This window comes from Platichthys flesus, chromosome 6, assembly GCF_949316205.1.
Source record: "Platichthys flesus chromosome 6, fPlaFle2.1, whole genome shotgun sequence".
Taxonomy (NCBI): domain Eukaryota; kingdom Metazoa; phylum Chordata; class Actinopteri; order Pleuronectiformes; family Pleuronectidae; genus Platichthys; species Platichthys flesus.
In genome coordinates, this window is record NC_084950.1 from 3,783,414 (window position 1) to 3,804,056 (window position 20,643).

The window sequence follows — 20,643 nt, forward strand, 5'->3', positions numbered from 1 at the left end:
AGTTTCCCACTGTCAAAGTAGGTCTCGTCTCAGATGCTAAACGATGTTAAATTGATTTAGAGCTTTTCCAGTCTTGATGACAACTCAAAGAGCTTAACAGTACAGTTTCTTTCCCCATTCAAAGACATTCAAACAGTGCATCTATGACAAGGGGCATATTGGGGTTCAGTATCTTGCCCAAGGACACTTCAGCATGCATGTGGGGAAGACTGGGATCGACTTGCTGACCTTCTGGTTAGAGGACAACCGCTACAGCCCCTGGCTTATTCACAATTTCACAGACTCCCACTGATGGAATCTTTGACCTGTTCAGAATATCGCGTGAATAACAGTAGCTATTAAGATTATGTATTTCTTAGAGATATGCTCTATACGCTTACACACAACTCAACAAGAGAGTAACAAAACATATTTTTTATAGCTAAGCAATAAACGTTCCCTCTGATATTCTCGAGCTTTACCTTCTAATGCACCAGGTGCTTGAAGATAAAGATCATCTGGTTGTCAGAGGGGTACAGACGGGTGTGGGATATCAACATCGTGGCTTGAGTTTGGGCTGATGTTTATGTCAGATGATGCCTGTGTGATCTTTTGTCAGGTATTCTGATAAGGTCTGCGTGTTCGTGCTGTGAGGCGACTGAAAGCTCCTGTCACTCACCGTCTGCCTCCTCTGAAGCGGTTTCAACGCTTGCGTTACACACAAAGTTAATAATGTGATGTTTCAGGTATTTGTCTCATATAATTTAAGTTCCTTCACAAATGATCTACCTGTGAAAGGTCTACTTGTGTGAAAGTAAGAGTTTCAGTTGATACGCTCACTCCTCATGTCACATATGATCTACATTCAATCTTTGCAAGTCCAATCGTGTCTGTCTTTATGAGGGATGATGATGATGATGTTAAATCATTGTGATATATATGAATGGGTCTAACAGCTCCTTCCATTTCAGGAAGCTGAACAAAAGAAGCTGTATATTGGTGTTTTTCTATAAAAGAGTGTGACAGACAGACAGACAGACAGACAGACAGACAGATAGATAGAGAGATAGAGAGATAGATAGATATATAGATAGATAGACAGACAGACAGACAGACAGACAGATAGATAGAGAGATAGAGAGATAGAGAGATAGAGAGATAGATAGACAGACAGAGAGACAGAAAGACAGAGAGATAGATAGATTGATAGATCGATAAATAGATAGATCGATAAATAGATGGACTGATAGATAGATAGATAGATAGATAGACAGGTTTAAAGATAGATAGATGACAGATAGCTAGATAGCTAGATAGATGGATAGATAGATAGATAGATAGATAGATAGATAGATAGATAGATAGATAGATAGATAGATAGATAGATAGATAGATAGATAGATAGATAGATAGATAGATAGATAGATAGATAGATAGATAGATAGATAGATAGATAGATAGATAGATAGATAGATAGACAGGTTTAAAGATAGATAGATGACAGATAGCTAGATAGATGGATAGATAGATAGATATATAGATAGATAGACAGACAGACAGATACGAAATGTATGCATTGAGTAGCACATAAACAGTCAAAACCAAGATCATAATAATAATAATAAAAGTATATCATGTATTTTGAACATGTTGAACTCGAACTTCTGCCTCTTCGCGTGTGCGTCTTAGTGTGATGAAGTTTGTCCCTCGGCGCTTACCGTGCAAACAAGAGGAAGCAGGAGGAGGAATAAAGTGTAAAATGATTGATGTCAGAGTGAATAATAACGCGAGAGAATCGAGAATCCGCAGAAATATTGTTTGATTCTCTCTGAAGACGCGTTTTACTGGATTTCTGCTGATTATTCACGAGTTAAAGTCTCCGGGGAGAGTTTTATTTCGTAACTACAACCCGGAAGTCGTATGTTTACATCTGCCCCGCTCGTGTGACAGTCGGACAACTCTCAGCTGTTTGTGTTCGCGGGACTCCTCTCGCAAACCGGGGCTTGTGTTTTAACTAAACACAACAACAACAACATCAGACAATGGCGTCCAGCGACGGGATCCAGATTCCGAGCCGCCTCCCGCTGCTGCTGACCCACGAAGGCGTGCTGCTGCCGGGCTCCACCGTCCGCTTCAGCGTGGACTCCCCCCGGAACATGCACCTGGTCAGCCAGCGGCTCCTGAAAGGCACCTCGCTGAAGAGCACCATCATCGGACTGATCCCCAACACCAGGGACCCGGAGCACGACACCGACGACCTGCCCCCGCTGCACAAGTAACACACTCAGCCCCGCAGCTGCTATGGAGCCTCTGAACCCTTCACTTTGTTGTTTTGGGGGTGGGGGGGGAAGCACAGTTAGACGTGCAGGAGGCCAAGATAAGCCACTTAAATGCAAAAACAAACAGGGTGATGATGATTGATTGATTGACAGGAGAGAAAACGTTTTGAAAGACCATATTCTGTCTGTTGACTCTCCTCTAACATCTGCTCTTGTCCTGTGAAGGAGATACATTTAAACCATCTGGATCACAGATGTAACCGGGCACGTCTCTTGTCTACTTTCTGATTATTTACCCTGCTTCTAAAACAACTAGTCATAATTAGACTCAGTTGTTATGTCCGGGACATGCACAGGTCATATAACGTGTGTGATTTTGTTCCCGAGTTCTAGAAAGGTCTACAGTTCACAAACGGCCCCGGGGTCACAGAGCAGTGGACTTTGACCTTTCGTCAGCAGGCCAGTCGGGACAGTAGAAACTGTTTGTCTCTGTGACACAGCATTTCCTCTGAATAATGCACGTTCAGTGTCAGAGCTGGTCATTGTCAATCTTGCTCATAAAGACATATATAACTTATATATAAGATATAAGTGGAATAGAAGAATTTCATGTGTGTTATTCAACTTTTCACTCATTTCACATGTCCTTGATTTAAAATGAGACGTCTCCGTCTTGGATGAACGTAACTGTGGTGACTGACCCTGTGCCTGTGGTGACTGACCTCTGTGTGTGGGTTGATTTAAATCACCAAAGACAGTTGACTAATACACATGTCAAGTGAATAAATGGTTGACGAATATAATTTAAATAGTTATGGTAATGAATGCATTCGTTTTTGTATTTGTGTTATTATTTTTCCGTCTTAAAATGTATATTTCGTTGAGTAAGATACTGAATATTTGGTCGATAGAACTAAAAAATCCGCAAAATTTATAATGGCGTAGGCAGTGTACCCTCTCATTAGCCAAAGATTTAACTTCACCTTAGAATAAACTACTGGCCCAGTAAAATACAAGAAGCTTGACTGGCTGAAACCAGCAAGTCTTTCCATCAGATGTTGCATCAATGCAGCAATCACTGAGGCCCCTGACACTGCATGTCAGTTCATCTCATTTCCCTGGAAGTCTGTTTTACCACCAGAGAAGTTCAGATCTCCTGGAAGCTGTGAACGCTGCAGGCAGACGGGGGTTTTATAGATGGAAGTGGGAAGAAGTGGGTTTCCACTGTCCTCTCACAGGAAGGAGGTTCTTTCCTTGTGTGGGTTTCTCTGGGCACTCCAACTCAAACCCCAAAACATTCAGGCTGGTGTGAGGTTAACTGGAGATTTGGAAATTAGTACGTTAAGCTATTAGTACTCAAAAGGCACGTCTGGCAAGAATGAGACTTATATAATATGGGACAAGTATTATTTACAGACGTCAGTATTCATGATTGAAAATCAACAATTACTATATATTATATCACCTCAATCCTAACAGCTATCTACCACTTCAGGGTTAAGGACAGAGGATGTCACACCGTGTTAAAGCCCTATGAGACAAATGGGATTTGAGAATATGGGCTATACAAATAAGATTTGATTGATCAGTTAACATGACCTCTACCGTAGCCTGGCCTCACTGGGGTCGACCCAGATGGTCAGGGTTCACTTGTGAGGAGCTTTCATGTCGTCTACCTTTACATACATCTGTGGTTGGGATTTTCTTTAAGTGAGTCGTCTCTCAACACTTACCTCCCGTGTCTAAAGCGCTCTGACACTCTGTCTCCGTGTAGGATTGGAACAGCGGGGATCGCGGTGCAGGTGGTGGGCAGCAACTGGCCCAAGCCCCACTTCACCCTCCTCATCACCGGACTGTGTCGCTTCAGTGTGTCAGGTCTGCTGAAGGAGAGGCCCTTCGTCCTGGCAGAGGTAAACACTGATCAGACTTTGTCTCATGAATCAGAGGATGTCAAACATTTGGAGATTAACCTAATATTAATTATTGCTACATGTCCTTGCACTGTATGTCTTAGTTCCTTCTTTATTTTGGAGGTAATATATAAGATTAAAAAACACAGAGGTCTCTCATTAATAAAATTGCAGGTGGAGCAGTTGGATAAACTGGAGCAGTACACAACACCAGCATCACGAGGGGTCACCACTGATGATGGAGAGCTGGGGGAGCTGTCTGACAAATTCTACCAGACGGCTGTACAGGTGTGTAGGTGTGTAGGTGTGTAGGTGTGTGTGTGTAGGTGTGTGTGTGTGTGTGTGTGTGTGTGTGTGTGTGTGTGTGTGTGTGTGTGTGTGTGTGTGTGTGTGTGTGTGTGTGTGTGTGTGTGTGTGTGTGTGTGTGTGTGTGTGTGTGTGTGTGTGTGTGTGTGTGTGTGTGTGTGTTTATTGTTATTGTTATTGATTGCTTGTCTAATCAGATTTAGGGAAGAAAACAGTGAATTTTTAAGTGAATAATAAGACTTATTAATTCGATAGACTTGCACCCGTCAGTTATTTAATTATTATTATTTATGATAATGTTTATGCTTAATCCGCATCTATTGATAGATTTCTTTTTTTCTTCATCATAAATTTGATGAACACATCTTTCTGTTTCTATATCACTATTTGAATTTTTCACTCCCTAATATTGGAATGGGCAAATATCCATATGGTGAAGTTTGGGCTCTAAACATCAAGTCATTTGATATCAGACCTTTTCCTCTCATTAGCCTGATTTCACATCATTATTGTTTTCTATTTAATTGTGTTTTGCTTTTCCCTGCTAATTTGTGACGGGTGGACTCTAAGCTCTGTCGTGGGAATTCTTTCTTTTCACTGAGGTGTAGGGATTAAAGTTCTTTGCCGCTCTGAAGGATTTCCATCGTTTGGATTCCTGAAGATCCCAGCATGCAGTCAGTAAAGATCACCAATCTTAAAAAAGCAACGGCTGGGGGGGACGGACTCTGTTAGATGTAGAAGATAAACAATTTGAAAGGTAAACAGTTTATGACCCAAACACAAACGCTAATTTAGGCAAAGGGCCTGTCTGCTTGTTTTCTCAGCTGCCTCCAGGTTCGTACATGAAAACCTCTGGGAAGTGACCAAAGGGCAGATCACCGTCTAAGTCCAGCCGGCTTCTCTACTTTATTAAGTTTTGAATCCAATAAAACAGTTTGAATGAACATGTAGTGTGAGCTTAGAGGGTCTGTCCTGCTGAGTGGAGCAGCGTTTGACAAATAATAGCTAAATAAGTTATGACAGATCACCTCAGGAATTAGATTGACAGCACAGACAGAGGACATCAGACTGGAGTCCTCTGAGAATGATGCTTTTTCAATGAACATCCACAGAGAAGTGTGAGGGTTTTAATAAATGAACAAACTGATGAATTTATAAAACTGAGTTGTCTGTTCTAAACCCGCCTGTTTGGAATGAGCTGCATCAGAGTCCCAGCCCCCCCTTGCTGTTCATTTGGCTCCAGTGTCTCCTGAGACGGAACAGCTTTGGCTCGGCTGTTTTGTCAGGTCCAGCTCGTTTGTGTAGCAGATTGACTCCAGGATTGAGGGTCATTGTGTTGTTGTATCACCCAGTGTCCACTGAGCTTCAGCTGCAGACAGCCACCCTGGGAGCTCATTTCCTCTCCTTCATGCCAAGCTGTTGTCGCTCAGAGGCAGAGGAGCAGCTCGTGATCCTGTCTCCACTATATTTAAGTGTTGGCTTAATGTTTTTTATTTTTATTTTGCACTGCTCTTTCTCACAGCGTTTATAGGATCTTAGTTTCATCACAACACATTTTCGCAGTAGTGCTGTTTTTATTCACAGTCCATGAATAAAGCTGCTGACGAACTTCAGGTGTGCAATTGAAGTGTCCGAGGGTCCCTGAACGCGTCTTGAGGGAAATCATATGCAGATATTTATAACACAGTGTAAATTTGCTTGTTTCATGTCAGCAACAGACCTTACTTTCAAACACCCCCCTGTCTTGTTTCTTCTCTCTGGTCTTGCAGGTTGCAGCACCTGGACTTTGTCAAACCTTTAAGTTCTCAAGTACTAAAAAGCTCATTCTTCCTTCAGCAAATGAATCACATTTTGACGTCTGTCTTTGCATTCTCTGTTCATGATGAAGCTGGTCGCACTCCCACTGGGCGTGATCCTGGAAAACTCTCAATGGACACTTTAAATCTTGAGATTTGTCACAGTAACAAGAAACAGGCAACTTTTACCTTTTCCAACATGGACTTAACTGGTGATGGATCGGAACAACTACTCACTTGCTTAATTGTGTCAGTAAATCAAGTTCCACTGTTTCTCCACTGTGTGTGTGTGTGTGTGTGTGTGTGTGCATGTGCGTGTGTGTAGTTGTTAGGAATGCTGGACATGTCCGTTCCAGTGGTGGCTAAGTTCAGGCGTCTGCTAGACAGCCTGCCCAGGGAAACGCTGCCTGATGTGGTCGCCTCCATGATCCGAACGTCAAACAAGGAGAAACTAGAGGTGAGGTGACACTTCGATGTGTGTGTCAGTGAATTTCTAAGAACCGGACGTCCACTATCAGCTGCTGGGAAATGTCGTGCAGGCTTCTGGTGACTGGGACCAGAGACACTAGTACAAATTGTTGATTTCCCAACACAAATGACCGGTGCTCTATTTACCGTCTTTTGCTGTGAAGGTCTTGGATGCGGTGAGCCTGGAGGACCGTTTCAAGACGGCTCTGTCCATGTTGACCAGACAGATAGACGGACTGAATCTGCTGCAGAAGACCAGGAAGAAGAGTCCTGATAATGAGAAGAGGGTAACTGACGTTTGCATTTCGGTTCTTTAGGTTCAGACTGTGTGTGTGTCCGCGCACACAGTATATACCTCATGATCTCTCATCGTCCAATCAGGTGTTATCGGTGCGTAAAGGTGGTGTGTTCCCAGGCCGGCAGTTCAATGTGGATGAGGAGGATGAAGATGATGGAGATGACACCTCAGTCCTGGAGAGGAAGATTCATGCAGCAAACATGCCTGAGGCTGCTCTGAGAGTTTGTCTGAAAGAGCTCAAGAGGTGAGCTTTCTTTTTTTCATCTAAATCGTATAACTTACTATAAGTAAGTAAGGTTTATTTCAAATCTTGAAAGCCCCCTGGTGGCTTGCTACGGTATAGGTCGCAAACTCCTCCCTGTCCGCACGCAGCTAAGTCTTTTTCTAAATCGGCTTCTGTCATTTTAAGGTAGCTTTTAATCAAACTGATGCATATTTGTTTTTCCATAAGTTAACTTTTATTCTCCGTCTTCCTCGGTTCTTCTACTTCTATGATTTTTTGCTTATCTTATCTTGGACTGGTGCAAGTGAGGATAAGAGCCAGACAGCGAGCAATCACATTTCAGGCTGCAGACGCACATTAATGCCAGATGTAAATGCCATCAGGCTAAAATGTAAGAAGAATCTGGATACAAGAAACATTTTCATAGCAGTTTGAAACACAGTCAAGACATTTGCAGCTGCTTTTGTGTACTTCATGCAGATCCAGTATTATTGAATTAAATTGAGATCCCATTTTCTGAGAAGAGAAGTCAAACATTAGGAAGAATCCAACATTTTAAAACTTTCTGAACCGTATTTAGGACTTTTGATCTTTTAAATCACTGCTCTCATGTGGTTTAGTCTTAAATAAACACAAGTGTCTGTTTTTGTGTGATTCCCCCCCGAGGAGCCAGAAACAACAGGCCCAGATGTTAAATTTATCCTTGTCATCTGTTTTCAGATTGAAGAAGATGCCTCAGTCCATGCCTGAGTCTGCCCTGACCAGAAACTACTTGGACCTGATGGTTGAGCTGCCATGGAGTAAAAACACTAAAGGTAAATGAAGGTGACCTTTTGAAAGGTCCAGGTCGAGAGGTCAAAAATGTTTCTTTAGCTACTTTGAACCACCGCTTATTATTATTGCTTTGCTGCTGTCAAAAGATTGATTTCATATTCAAAGGAATGCTTCATGTTTTTATTCTGAGTAATGTTTGACATGTGGTGACTGAGAAATTGTTGCAATAACTGTGTTAAATACTTCAGTCAGGATTTTACTGATGCAGTAATTTGCTTAAAGTACTGCTGGGGCTTTTGAAACCATTTGAATATTAACGGTTAATGATCATTGAGCTGTTCCTTTAAGATGTTCATCGCTTAAGTTGACTCACAATTTAATTCAAAATGTTATTATTCTTTGTATCGCACAACTCGAGAACCGTAAACTTGAGAACACAATCGGCTTTTGTAATGCTTAGAGGTCATGGAAGTGCAGTGATTGAATAAACATGTGCTTTTTTGCAGTGGCGGTTCTTTTTATATTTTAAGAAAGAAATCTGCCACCAGCAGCAAACAAAGAATCGTGCCAAAAAAGTGTAAAATTCTTGAGCTTTTACTTTGTAGACAAATTGGTAAAGAGGACTCGATTCTATGTGTGTCGTTGCCAGGACAGATCAGCACCTGTTTGTGGAATAGAGTCAAATCTAAATTTGTAAACTTCTTGCCAATGGGTCAGATCTTTCATCCCGGATCGCTCACGTGTAAATGTGAACCCAGAATCATTTCTATTTTAATTTCATGGTGATCAAATTACTCGGACAGAGCGTGCTGTGCTCCACACGAGGACATGAAGTTTATGTGGTGTCCAGCCACAGCAACGAAGACGGCCCACTGCCAACAGATGTCACACACGGACTTGTATTGTGCCAAGACCCACAGTCACCACTTTGCATTGTGTCTCTCTCTGTGCAGACCACAGACTGAACCTTTAGTCAGCAACAGCAAGTCCCTCCAGGGCAAAGTCTATTCAGTGGCAGGGGCGGAGGGTATAATCAGGGGGGTATTATGACCTGCGATAAACATTAAGTGCTTTTATTTATCGGTTTGGGAGAAACATCTCGAACAGACGGGGGGGGGGGGGGTCTACCTTTCATCTTCTCTGGTGCGTGTGTTTTGTGTTTTTTTTATGATTAGCTGCAGCTGCTAGTTTCTAAAGCTCCACCTGGTAGTAAACTCTCATTTTCTACTGTCCAAGCTTCCGTCATTTTTTCTAGAGTTGCAAGTGAATCATTCATCGGCTCTCTCTTCACCGACTTTAATGCTTTCTCCCTTTCCCCCCCCTCCCCGACTCGCACCTCCTCAGACTGCCTGGACATCCGATCTGCTCGCACTCTGCTGGACAACGACCACTATGCCATGGAGAAGCTGAAGAGGCGTGTGCTGGAGTACCTGGCTGTCAGGCAACTCAAGACTTCTCTCAAGGTGCTGCAGCCTATTAGACACATATAAACGCAAATCTTATGTGTTATATGAAGCTATTTATTTAATGCCTCACATGTGTATCTGCTGTTTTGCCTCCAGGGCCCCATTCTGTGCTTTGTGGGGCCCCCAGGAGTCGGTAAGACCAGTGTGGGCCGCTCCATCGCCAGGACTCTGGGCAGAGAGTTTCACCGCATCGCTTTAGGAGGCGTCTGTGACCAGTCGGACATCCGGGGACACAGGTAGGCTCAGAGCGGCTCCACAGGAGGCTCTGGAACAGCAGATGCTTTAGAAGCCACATCGAATTTAATGGGGCTTCCTTTTGTCATTAGCAGAAGGAAATATAGTAAGTTAGTCTCAGGATAATTGAAGCACAGGATATAGCAGTGTCCCACATCAGTTGTGGTTTTGATGGTGTAGTCGAACGCAGGACTCTCTGCTGCTCAGTGGAACATGAACTCTTGTGGTAATATATTTAGATAACATTTCAAACACGATCACAATCACACTGACAGAAAATAAAAGAGACTAGAAAACCATGAGGGGAAGTATTTGGATGGAAGCAGCTTGTGAGCATTTAGATTTTTCATGCGTAAATTTCAACTTTCCCCACCAAGGGATTCAAACCCGGGACCTTTGTGCCGCCACAGAATGTGTCTGACTGTGATACTGGGGAGACGCGTTTTCCACAAAACTTCTCAAATCTCAACTGAGGCAATGACAGCAAACGTGCAGAAGTCGGGTATTTTTGACAGTCTTAAAGATTTTCAGAAAATATCAGATGCTCTGCTGGTTTTGCTTTTGTCTTCAATTAATTTGAAGTTTGATCAAACATTTGGCGAAATGAAAAACACTTCATACAGTAACAAATACAGAGTGACACTGAATGACACATTTTGAACACAACAGATTCTGAATTCTCTTAAATCGGTTCTCAAAAAGGCTTCTAAGAAACTTGCCGCATTCTCAAACTGCAGAATTGTTTGCATCTGTGTTGTGATATCGATGAATTCCAAGTCTTCGTAAGTTCCCAATAAGCTTTGACAAACTCCACATCAATGACCATAGAGGAGCATCAGGCGTGTGTGCGTGTGTGTGTGAAGAATAAACATCGCTAATAGATGAGAAACATGTGTCTGACATACCAACGGGGGGGTGAAGGGGCTCACTCCTGGAAGATTTGTGGTTGATTTTACATTTTCAACTCAGAAGCTGGTATTTTGTCACAGAGTTTCTGTTTCACGCGTTCAACACAACAGGGGACGTGTTCTCACCGACTGGGAACCAGCTCGTGAGGACGGTGCGCAGAGAGGAACCAGCGCTCACACGTTATCGTCTCGGGTTAACACCGGTCGCATGATAGCTTCTCCTTTGAGTCCTGTGGCGGTGGCCTGCTCCATTCTCACATGGATTCATCTGGACGTCACACTGAGCTGCTGGAGTCCAACTGTCTCAGATATTTCCGAGCCTGTGTTCAAGCATTAGCTGGGACATGGAGGTTCTGTTACCGTTTCTCTGTTGCCTGCAGGATTAACCACTGAACAGATTTCCATGAAGAAGAACATTCTACTCTCTTCAGTTGTCAGCTGGATTTCGCAGAATTGACTCGATGTGTATTTATTTTGTTGACGTGTTCAGTTACACACAGAATCTGGTTTCCCTGTTGAGAAGGGTTTTGTTCTGGTAGTTTTTCCTGACTCTTGCTGAAGGTTAAGAACAGAGGATGTTGCATTTTGTTAAGTCCCATGGGACAAATAGTAATTTGTGAACATAGGCTTTACAAATAAGATTTGATTGATCGAACATGGACCAAGAAGGAACCCATTCGATTTCAGGGCAGATCCAGGATTCTTTCTCTCCTGTTTTTAACCTTTTCAGATTGGTATTTTTTTTCATGGATCTTGATTAAAACAATCAGGTTCATTCAGGGGACCGACATCCGTGAGTGTGTGGAATCTGGTGCAGCCTGATTGAGTTTAAGGAGGCATGGCATACTTATTGTTCTATTTTAAATTTTGATATTCTATTTTATTCTATTTTATACTATTTTATACTATTTCTATTTTATTTTTTTAGGTTGTAATTACTTGAGCATTGCTGGAAGAGAGCCTGTGACTCAAGCATTTCACTTCCAGCGACTGCTTAATGTTATTGTTGTGCATTTGATAATAAAAATCTTGAATCTTGAATCAGCAGTTTAATTTCCTGCCTCTGTCTCCAGACGTACGTACGTGGGGAGCATGCCCGGTCGCATCATCAACGGCTTGAAGACGGTGGCTGTGAATAATCCTGTCTTCCTGTTGGACGAGGTGGACAAACTGGGGAAGAGTCTCCAAGGGGACCCTGCAGCTGCTCTGCTGGAGGTGAGTCTGCTCTTCTTCCGTCTGGAGTCGTGTCAGACGTCTTCCCTGCATTTCAACTCTCTGATGAGAACCTCCCCCTTTCCTAATAAGGACTCATTACTCCTCTAACTGTGTTTGTCCTTCGCTGTTCTTCAGTTTCCTCACTTTTCCATCTAAGTTTGATTTAGTGTGAGGAACTGAAACCAGCGTCCGTCTGTTTCCCGAGGTCCTGGATCCGGAGCAGAACCACAGCTTCACAGACCATTACCTCAACGTGGCCTTTGACCTCTCACAAGTGCTCTTCATCGCCACGGCAAACAGCACAGCCACCATTCCCCCGGCCCTGCTGGACCGGATGGAGGTGCTGCAGGTTCCAGGTGGGTTCAGGCTCGGGTCAGACATTTCGAATAGATTCACTGACCCGTCTGGTTATCTAGATTAAGATTCCGATGGATTTGACATTTGTATCCAGTTCTCACACTTTGTTCTGAGTGTTTTGACAAGGTTAAGCTCAACCGATTTGACCTTGCGTTTGTTTTTCCAGGTCTTGAGGTTTTGCAGATCGCTTTTCCCAAGTAATTGTAAAAAAGGCAGTTTTCAGTCTGAACTGAGGATTTAAAAATCAGATAGGTTTGAAGCTGGGGGCATTGCCCTGGGGTTGCTCCTCTGAGACTGATGTGGATGTGGATCTTATCACTTTACCTTCTCACAACAGAATTTAGCTGTGAAACGTGGGGCAAGCTCCTCCTAAACTGACCTGAGAGATCATCTTACTTCTACGCTTAACGTTTGAGGTGATAGGTTAAGGTAACAAAGAAAAGATCATTTGTACCCATTAAGCCTTTATTGATGAGAAAAAATGAAGATGTGCAGCAAAGGGCCGAGTTGGAATGGTTTCAGGCCTCGAGACCTTGGGATTCCACTCTATCAAGTCTCTGTGCAGGTGTGGGAAGCACATCTGCATACACTGAAGAGAAAGTCTTCTTGTGGCTCCGCAGGGACATGTGTCGGGTCTGATGAATTGTCGACGGGGGATGAAATATACTGAGTTTGAAAAGGGGGAGCGTGAAGTGAGAGAGAAGTGAGATCACCAGACCTCTGATCAGCCCAGTGGCTGCTCACCTTGATTTCACCTCCTGGTGGGGGAGCTGCTGATTTGTCCAGAGTCCTCTCGGTTCTTTTGAAACCAGAAGTAGGAGCCAGACTGAGAACTTTAGATCTGTGACCTGCACCTATTGGACGATACAGGCTGTCAATCACTCTGTATCCATGCATCATCTACTTGAACATCATCCTGTAGTGGAGAAGACTTGACACTAGAGATTGAGGCATAAACTAAAATGTTTACTGATGTTATAAAATGAATCAGATTCATTTTCTCATGGGATTCTATACAAACCACCATGGAGTCGCCCTCTGCTGGTCAGTTGAGAGAATATATGTTTCAGGCACTTCAGTAGCTTCACTTTCTGGACCTGAATCCTTCAACCATTTTTATATCCAATCCATGGACTAAACTGTTGATGGTCAAGTTGCATTGTGGGTAATACAGGTGCCAGATTTAGGTGAGGAGATGTGTAGAATAAAGAATGATCACATCTCTGGTTCTTCTTCTTTGATTTCCCCCTGTGACCTGTTTCAGGCTACACTCAGGAGGAGAAGGTGGAGATAGCTCATCGTCACCTGATCCGGAACCAGCTGGATCAGCATGGATTAACACCTCAGCAGCTGCACATACCACAGGACACCACGCAGGCTATAATCAGCAGGTAAGTCACTATAGAAGTGAAGGTCCACTTTTCACTGAGCCTTCGTTCTTACTCGTGGTTTCACTGCAGGAACTGACGATGACAGACCGCTCACTCAAAGCAGTTTTTCTAGGTTGATAAAGGAACATTTTAACATTTATGGAAATGCATTTATTCATGTTATCTGCTGTGATTATTATACAGTAAAAACGTTGATACCACTTAGGACTGTTTTGTGAAATATGCCTGTGGACCCAGGAGCTGATGAGCTTGGTTTGGCCTAGACTCCTGGATGCAGGGGGAAACTAAATCTCTGACTCAGCTCCTCTGAGGTTCACTTGATGCAATATCTCATTTGTTTAATCGTTACAAAAACCGAAAATGAAATGAAATGTGAGGTTGTTTTATGCAGATATGGGATTTGGCAGGGCGCAGTGGCCTCTGGACGCCTGGCTTCTCTGGACTCTAGGAATATTTGTCTGCGGATGAATTAGGAAGCTTGAGAGGAGCGATTTAAGTGGAGCCAAACAATCAGTGGCGTCCTCTGGATCTCATGCAGAGTTGGCGGTGAAGTGCGTTCGAGCTGCATGTGTAGCAGCTCCGAGAAACCAGAGGCAACACGGAGAGAAGATGATGATAAAAGCAGCTTCATGAAGAAGTAGCTGTGGACGCCTCTGTCCAAACGTCTGAGGCCGTTTCCCCAATCACACGGTCTTTGGAGAGGTTGAGAAAACTTGTTAGAAAGCTTTTATTGCCAAGATGTTAAACTGTTGAACAGGAGTAACTCACACTGATCCTCAATAAAAACACAAGCAGCTGAATTTCTGTTTTTCTGCAGGATTATGCAGAAACCAACAATTTCCATGAAACTTGGTAAAAAGAATAGAATTTGAAAGAATTCATTAATTTTTGTTATTTTAAATCTCTTCAACATTTGGAGATGTGAATTTTCCCTGCTCCACCGGCTGCTTCTCTTTTAAAAGACCAGTAATGATTCAGCAGATCCAGGAACCAGTGTCCGGTTGCTGCATGGCTTTGCAGTGATTTGTGTTTTCTTTCTGCCATGTGGTCCTCTCATGTTGCCTTGTGTCTGATTACGATCCACATCAAGAGGCCGTCACTACAGTCACGGTTCACACTGTTCACCAGCTCTCATGTGATTTAGTTTATCAGGATTTCTGTAGAAAAAGTAAAAAACTAATTTTATCTTAAACAGGCTTAATTATATTATATCAATGTTATTGATCATCAGAGAAATTAAGAGTTGTCTATAATCACCATAATCTATCATTTTCCCCTTCATTAATTAAATCATTATTATTACTTGTAGTAGAAATCAAATTAATCCCACACACACACAGGCAAATTATATGAAGAGGTGAATTCGATGGTAATAAACTAACTTTCAGTCTTGTTGTGTGGTTGGAAAATAACTTTTGAGACCACATATAACAGATTGAATTGTAATTGAAACTCAAAAACCCACAATGAAATATTTTTATGGAAATATCTGCAAATCATCCATTCATGTTCAAATTGGCAGTTTTACCTAGTTCCAATCCAATCTACACCTCAGTGAGGTGAAGGGTTTGGAACTGCTGTCTGAAACCAGTGTAGATCTTTTATTTGTGTTTCATTTTCATTTACCCTCAGTTAGTAACGACTGCAGAAATCTGTTACCTGTTGTTGCAGAGCTACACACCAATCCCTCTGTTGTATGTTTGTGTGTCTGTGTTTGTCGTAGGTACACGAGAGAGGCAGGTGTGCGCTCCCTCGAGAGGAAGATCGGAGCCATCTGCCGTGCGGTGGCCGTGAAGGTCGCTGAAGGTCACAGAGTTGCCAAGACAGAAGCTTCAGTCCCAGAGGGGCCTTCAGAGCCAGGAGGTGAGTCTGTGCTGGAACTGCAGCCTCCCTGTGTCGGGGTTTCTCCCTGAGCTGTCACACCGAGGATCACATGTCCTGTGTTTGAGCAGAAAACGGTTCCCTGTCAAAGAAGGAGAGGAAACATCACGACCCTGAACTTCAGAGATACTCAACGACCACAATAGAATAACACAAACCTAAAGAGCAGGATGGAGTTCAGAGAAAAACGCATCAAAAGAAACCAGTAGAGTTCTGGAATAAAGATCTAAGGAAAGTAAGGAAGAAAGTGTGGAGATAAACAAAAGGAGCAGTTCCTGATCAAAGTCACATACTGTCAAACATTGTGGTTCTGTTCATCTATACGTGTTTAACAATAGATTCACCGATTGTTTCCTATTTTGCACAATAATCACAATCATGAAGCGACACAAAGACACAGGAGGGTCAAAGGTCACACTCTATGTTAAGGAGAGGTTTTGTGAAATTAAGGAATTCTCAGGTTCCAGATAAATCTTTGTAGAGGTGATCACAATACATAAGACAGTTTTTATCTGGTGACCACAGAGTTGGCGGTGAGGTAATGTGCCGCATCTCCTGTTCCTGTCAGACGAGCACAGTGTCCACACAGCAGAGGAGACAATTACAGCCGCCTGACACAAGGTGGTGCTAGTGAGTCTCAAATGGAAATCAATAAAAGTTCAGAAAGAAGAACGTGGAGTATTCAACATGGCCCTTTAATGAGTGTGGATTTATAAAGTGATGTTGGGCCTGTTTACGTGTGTGTAATTCAAGTGGCGTCATTAGAAAACAGTTTAATATGTCCGCCGCGGGGCGTCGGGTCCTCGTAAGCACAACATGATGTTTCAGTGGCTGTGTAATGAGCTGGAAAATGTGCAGCCAGCTGCTCCCCAGTAGAAAATAAAGCTCCTGGCAGCAGCTTGTGTTCAGGGACGGGCTCTTTATATATTATCTCCTCCTCATCTGCTTTTCATACTGAAGGCAAAAGCCCAGGTTTGTTTATTTGTCTGTCGAATTCCCCCGAGATTAGAAGGTGTCTCCCGGGGATTGTGATGAAAACAGCCGATCTCGTTGTTGTGAAATATGAAACTGTTGTTCGAGAGAAATGAAAGAGGAAGAGGCCAGAGCGGAGGTTTGCATGTTTTCATGGAGATGTGTTTATGTACGTCTCCATATTTGATTTTCTGTGCATCTTTGCATAACGTCATTGTGTGTGTGCGTTTGTTTAAACAGCTGATTTTCCAGGCTCTGCTGTTTCTCTCTCTCTCTCTCTCTCTCTCTCTCTCTCTCTCTCTCTCTCTCTCTCTCTCTCTCTCTCTCTTTCTCTTTCTCTTTCTCTCCTTCTTTCCATATTTCTCTTCACTACTGTAATCTAGAAAGTCTCCCTGTAGAACACACACCTCAGCCCAGGAACAACAATCCTCTTAGAGTTCACCCACTCATAGATCTTAATCCCTTAAATCTACCAGATCCCTTAATTATTCACTGGGGAATTAGTGAAAGTGTCAGAAACATCTCACAATGTTAAATAAAGTTGGAAAAAACTGAACCTGCTCTCCTGGATTTTGACGGATTGATTTTGGGCCCTTTGAACAACTTGAGTTCACTCGAGTCCAGAAACATAGAAAACAGAAACGTGTATTCTGGCTTCTCCATCGACTACTGAGCCGGTTTCATTGGAACCTGGTGTGAGGACGGAGACCCGGCCAGAGAAGAACACTTTGACATTTGGATTCCTTTAAGACGGCAGATCCAGGATTTTTCCCCCCTGGATCCAGTGAGGCTGTGTGTCCCAGTGACCTGTGATGGCCGGGCACACAGCTCCCTGGTTTGGTGCCGACGTGTCGCTCTGTGATTGGAGGCTGTGACGACGCCTTCCAGCTGTTTGACGACGCCTTCCAGCTGTTTGACACTTTGTGCTGCTGCAGCTGCTGAACTGATGCTGCTGCAGATGAGCGGCGGCTCCTCTCTGACCTCAGGGGGCTGATCTCTGATCTGCAGCGTCACAGTTGAACTGATGAATCAGAGGCAGGCCACCGTGATGCGTCTCATTTAGTAACCACACGCTCATTGTGTGTGTGTGTGTGTGTGTGTGTGTGTGTGTGTGTGTGTGTGTGTGTGTGTGTGTGTGTGTGTGTGTGTGTGTGTGTGTGTGTGTGTGTGTGTGTGTGTGTGTGTGTGTGTGTGTGTGTGTGTGTGTGTGTGTGTGTGTGTGTGTGTGTGTGTGTGTGTGTGTGTGTGTGTTCGTGTGTTCAGACAAGGCGGCGGCCCCCCCAGAGATGCCCATTGTGATCGACCACATCGCCCTGACAGACATCCTGGGCCCTCCGCTGTTTGAGATGGAGGTGGGTGGGGTCAAGTCCAGCTGTCATCAAACAGTTTGATGTGGAATGTGATATGATTCTCTTTTCCTCTCTTCTCCTCCCTCGACACATCCCTCACTCTGCCTCATGCATTTTCATCTCACGTCTCTCTCCGGTCACGTCGGCCTCATGTTTCACTTCATTCCTGAATCGTTCTCCCCAAATACAGATTGCAGTTGTTAAATGTGTGTCTGTGTGTGTGTGTGTGTGTGTGTGTGTGTGGTTTGGCAGGTGTCGGAGCGGTTCATCCTGCCCGGTGTCGCTCTGGGTCTGGCCTGGACGCCGCTCGGGGGGGAGATCATGTTCGTGGAGGCCAGTCGGATGGAGGGAGAGGGTCAGCTCACTCTGACCGGTCAGCTGGGAGACGTGATGAAAGAGTCCGCCCACCTGGCCATCAGCTGGCTCCGAGCCAACGCCAAAACCTACCAGCTCACCAACAGTGAGTCCACACACACACACACACACACACACACACACACACACACACACACAGACACACACAGACACAAACAGATATACAAATAATCTGCAGTGAACGAGGTGGAGGCGAAGTCAAATGAGAGCACATTGTGTGTTTGAACAGTGGTGGGGGGGCCAGATCCTCTCGAGGGAACCGACATCCACCTCCACTTTCCTGCCGGAGCCGTCACCAAGGACGGCCCCTCCGCTGGTGTCACCATCGTGACCTGCCTGGCCTCGCTGTTCAGCAGCCGCCTGGTCAGATCCGACGTGGCCATGACCGGAGAGATCACGTTGAGAGGGCTGGTGCTGCCGGTGAGTGATCACATTTAACACCAGGACTCAGACCAAGGAACCCACGTTTGACCGGATTGGCCTGTCGTCCTCAGGTGGGCGGGATCAAGGACAAAATCCTGGCGGCCTACAGGGCGGGAGTGAAGCGCGTCATCCTGCCGCTGCGCAACCAGAAGGACCTGGAGGAGCTTCCCGCCAACGTCCGAGCCGACCTGGACTTCGTCACGGCTGCAAACCTGGACCAGGTCCTGAACGCTGCCTTCGAAGGAGGGTTCCCGGGGGTGGAGCAGCCGCACACCCCCCCTCAGCTGAGCAGCAAGCTGTGAGCGAGTTGGGAGCGACTGGGCGAGGGACTGGACGACCTACTGGGCGAGCAACTGGACGAGTGAGTAGACGAGGGACTGGACGAGGGACTGGGCGACCTACTGGGCGAGGGACTGGGCGAGCGACTGGGCGAGTGACTGGACGAGGGACTGGACGAGGGACTGGGCGACCTACTGGGCGAGCAACTGGACGAGTGAGTAGACGAGGGACTGGACGAGGGACTGGGCGACCTACTGGGCGAGGGAGTGGGCGAGCGACTGGGCGAGTGACTGGACGAGGGACTGGACGAGGGACTAGACGAGGGACTGGACGAGGGACTGGGCGACCTACTGGGCGAGTGACTGGACGAGTGACTAGACGAGGGACTGGACGAGGGACTGGGCGACCTACTGGGCGAGTGACTGGACGAGTGACTAGACGAGGGACTAGACGAGGGACTGGACGAGGGACTGGACGAGGGACTGGGCAACCTACTGGGCGAGTGACTGGACCAGGGACTAGACGAGTGACTAGACGAGGGACTGGGCAACCTACTGGGCGAGTGACTGGACGAGGGACGAGGGACTGGGCGAGCGACTGGGCGACATACTGGGCGAGAGCGACTGGGCGAGCGACTGGACGAGGGACTGGGCGACCTACTGGGCGAGCGACTGGACGAGCGACTGGGCGAGTGACCTCAAGACCCTTTGAGATTCAAAGTTACACAGACACAAGTGTTCGAACTCTAATTCAGCTCAGAGGCATTTTGCTTGATTAGCAAATGATTTTGTATTTTATTATTTGTGTATTAATTTTTGTGACAACTCACGACAAAGAAATGTTTATTGTTGAGGTTTCTATGCAACATATGAAGGATTATAAGGGTCATGTTAAAGATTAAAAGATATTTTCAGAATAGGAATATTTACAAGAATAGTTGTGGTTTATTCAGAAAAAGTCAATTTTATGAGAGAATTCATAATGAACAAGAAAAGAGTCGTAATAACTAAGAACAAAGAAAAATGTGTTATCTAGAAAATGAGCAGCAGGAGAATCTGATGTTTTTTTCTCTGAAATCAATTTGATCTTATAAAATTGTGTTTGTTTCTCGTATGATACTTTTAATCTTGTCAAATTACAACTTTCTTTCTTGTGATATTATTGTTTCATTCTTGTAAAAATTAAGATTTTTATTTGTAAAATGTATTTTTTTCCCTGAAATATCACAACTTAATATTATGACTTTATAAACATAAGATTACAAATTTTAATCTTGGAATAATTTCAATGTATTCTCGACATTAAGGGAATAACTCTTAGTTCCGTGTCATCACTTTGACTCTGATGCTGTGACTCCAGGTTGTGATTCTGCGGATCTGACTAACACCTGGATTATTCCTCCCACTAACATGACACACGTGTGATGTAGCAAACGTACTGACTTTAAAAACTGTGATTTCATATTAAACCACCTGTGTCTTTGTAGATAACGTTAAATTAAAGATGCTTAAAAACATGAAATAATGTCGCTGTATTCCGAGCCTGTTAAATACACACGTGTTTGTTTGTGCACATAAAACTGAAATAAATCCCCCATGAAGCAGAAAAGATGAACTCCGCTCCTCACGTGGGACATGAAACAACATCCACTCATGAATATGAATATTTCCTTTGAACTGTTTCATCAGCCTCCGTCCTGGGCTTCATCCCTTTTATTTGATTTTGGGATGTAACAAATGCATGAGCCTCCGGGGGGCGCT

At 44.3% G+C, this 20,643-nt stretch overlaps 1 protein-coding gene across 1 annotated transcript; it reads left to right on the top strand.

Moving 5' to 3' along the window:
* Positions 1–1,710: 1,710 nt before the first annotated feature.
* On the top strand, positions 1,711–20,407 carry lonp2 (lon peptidase 2, peroxisomal). The gene is made up of 17 exons (XM_062389789.1): positions 1,711–2,254; positions 4,033–4,168; positions 4,343–4,456; positions 6,596–6,727; positions 6,903–7,025; positions 7,120–7,280; positions 7,980–8,074; positions 9,378–9,496; positions 9,596–9,735; positions 11,715–11,856; positions 12,062–12,212; positions 13,478–13,604; positions 15,328–15,467; positions 17,721–17,809; positions 18,059–18,266; positions 18,411–18,601; positions 18,676–20,407. Exons 1-17 carry the CDS (start codon positions 2,022–2,024, stop codon positions 18,904–18,906), a joined length of 2,532 nt encoding a protein of 843 aa, XP_062245773.1. The 5' UTR covers positions 1,711–2,021; the 3' UTR covers positions 18,907–20,407.
* Positions 20,408–20,643: the final 236 nt, after the last annotated feature.

What these genes read in the sequence shown, in the direction of transcription:
- lonp2 (XM_062389789.1), top strand. Translation starts at nt 2,022, where the DNA reads ATGGCGTCCAGCGACGGGATCCAGATTCCGAGCCGCCTCCCGCTGCTG. An exon ending in GACCTGCCCCCGCTGCACAA is followed by an intron (nt 2,255 to 4,032) that starts GTAACACACTCA and finishes GTCTCCGTGTAG; the next exon opens with GATTGGAACAGCGGGGATCG. An exon ending in GGCCCTTCGTCCTGGCAGAG is followed by an intron (nt 4,169 to 4,342) that starts GTAAACACTGAT and finishes ATAAAATTGCAG; the next exon opens with GTGGAGCAGTTGGATAAACT.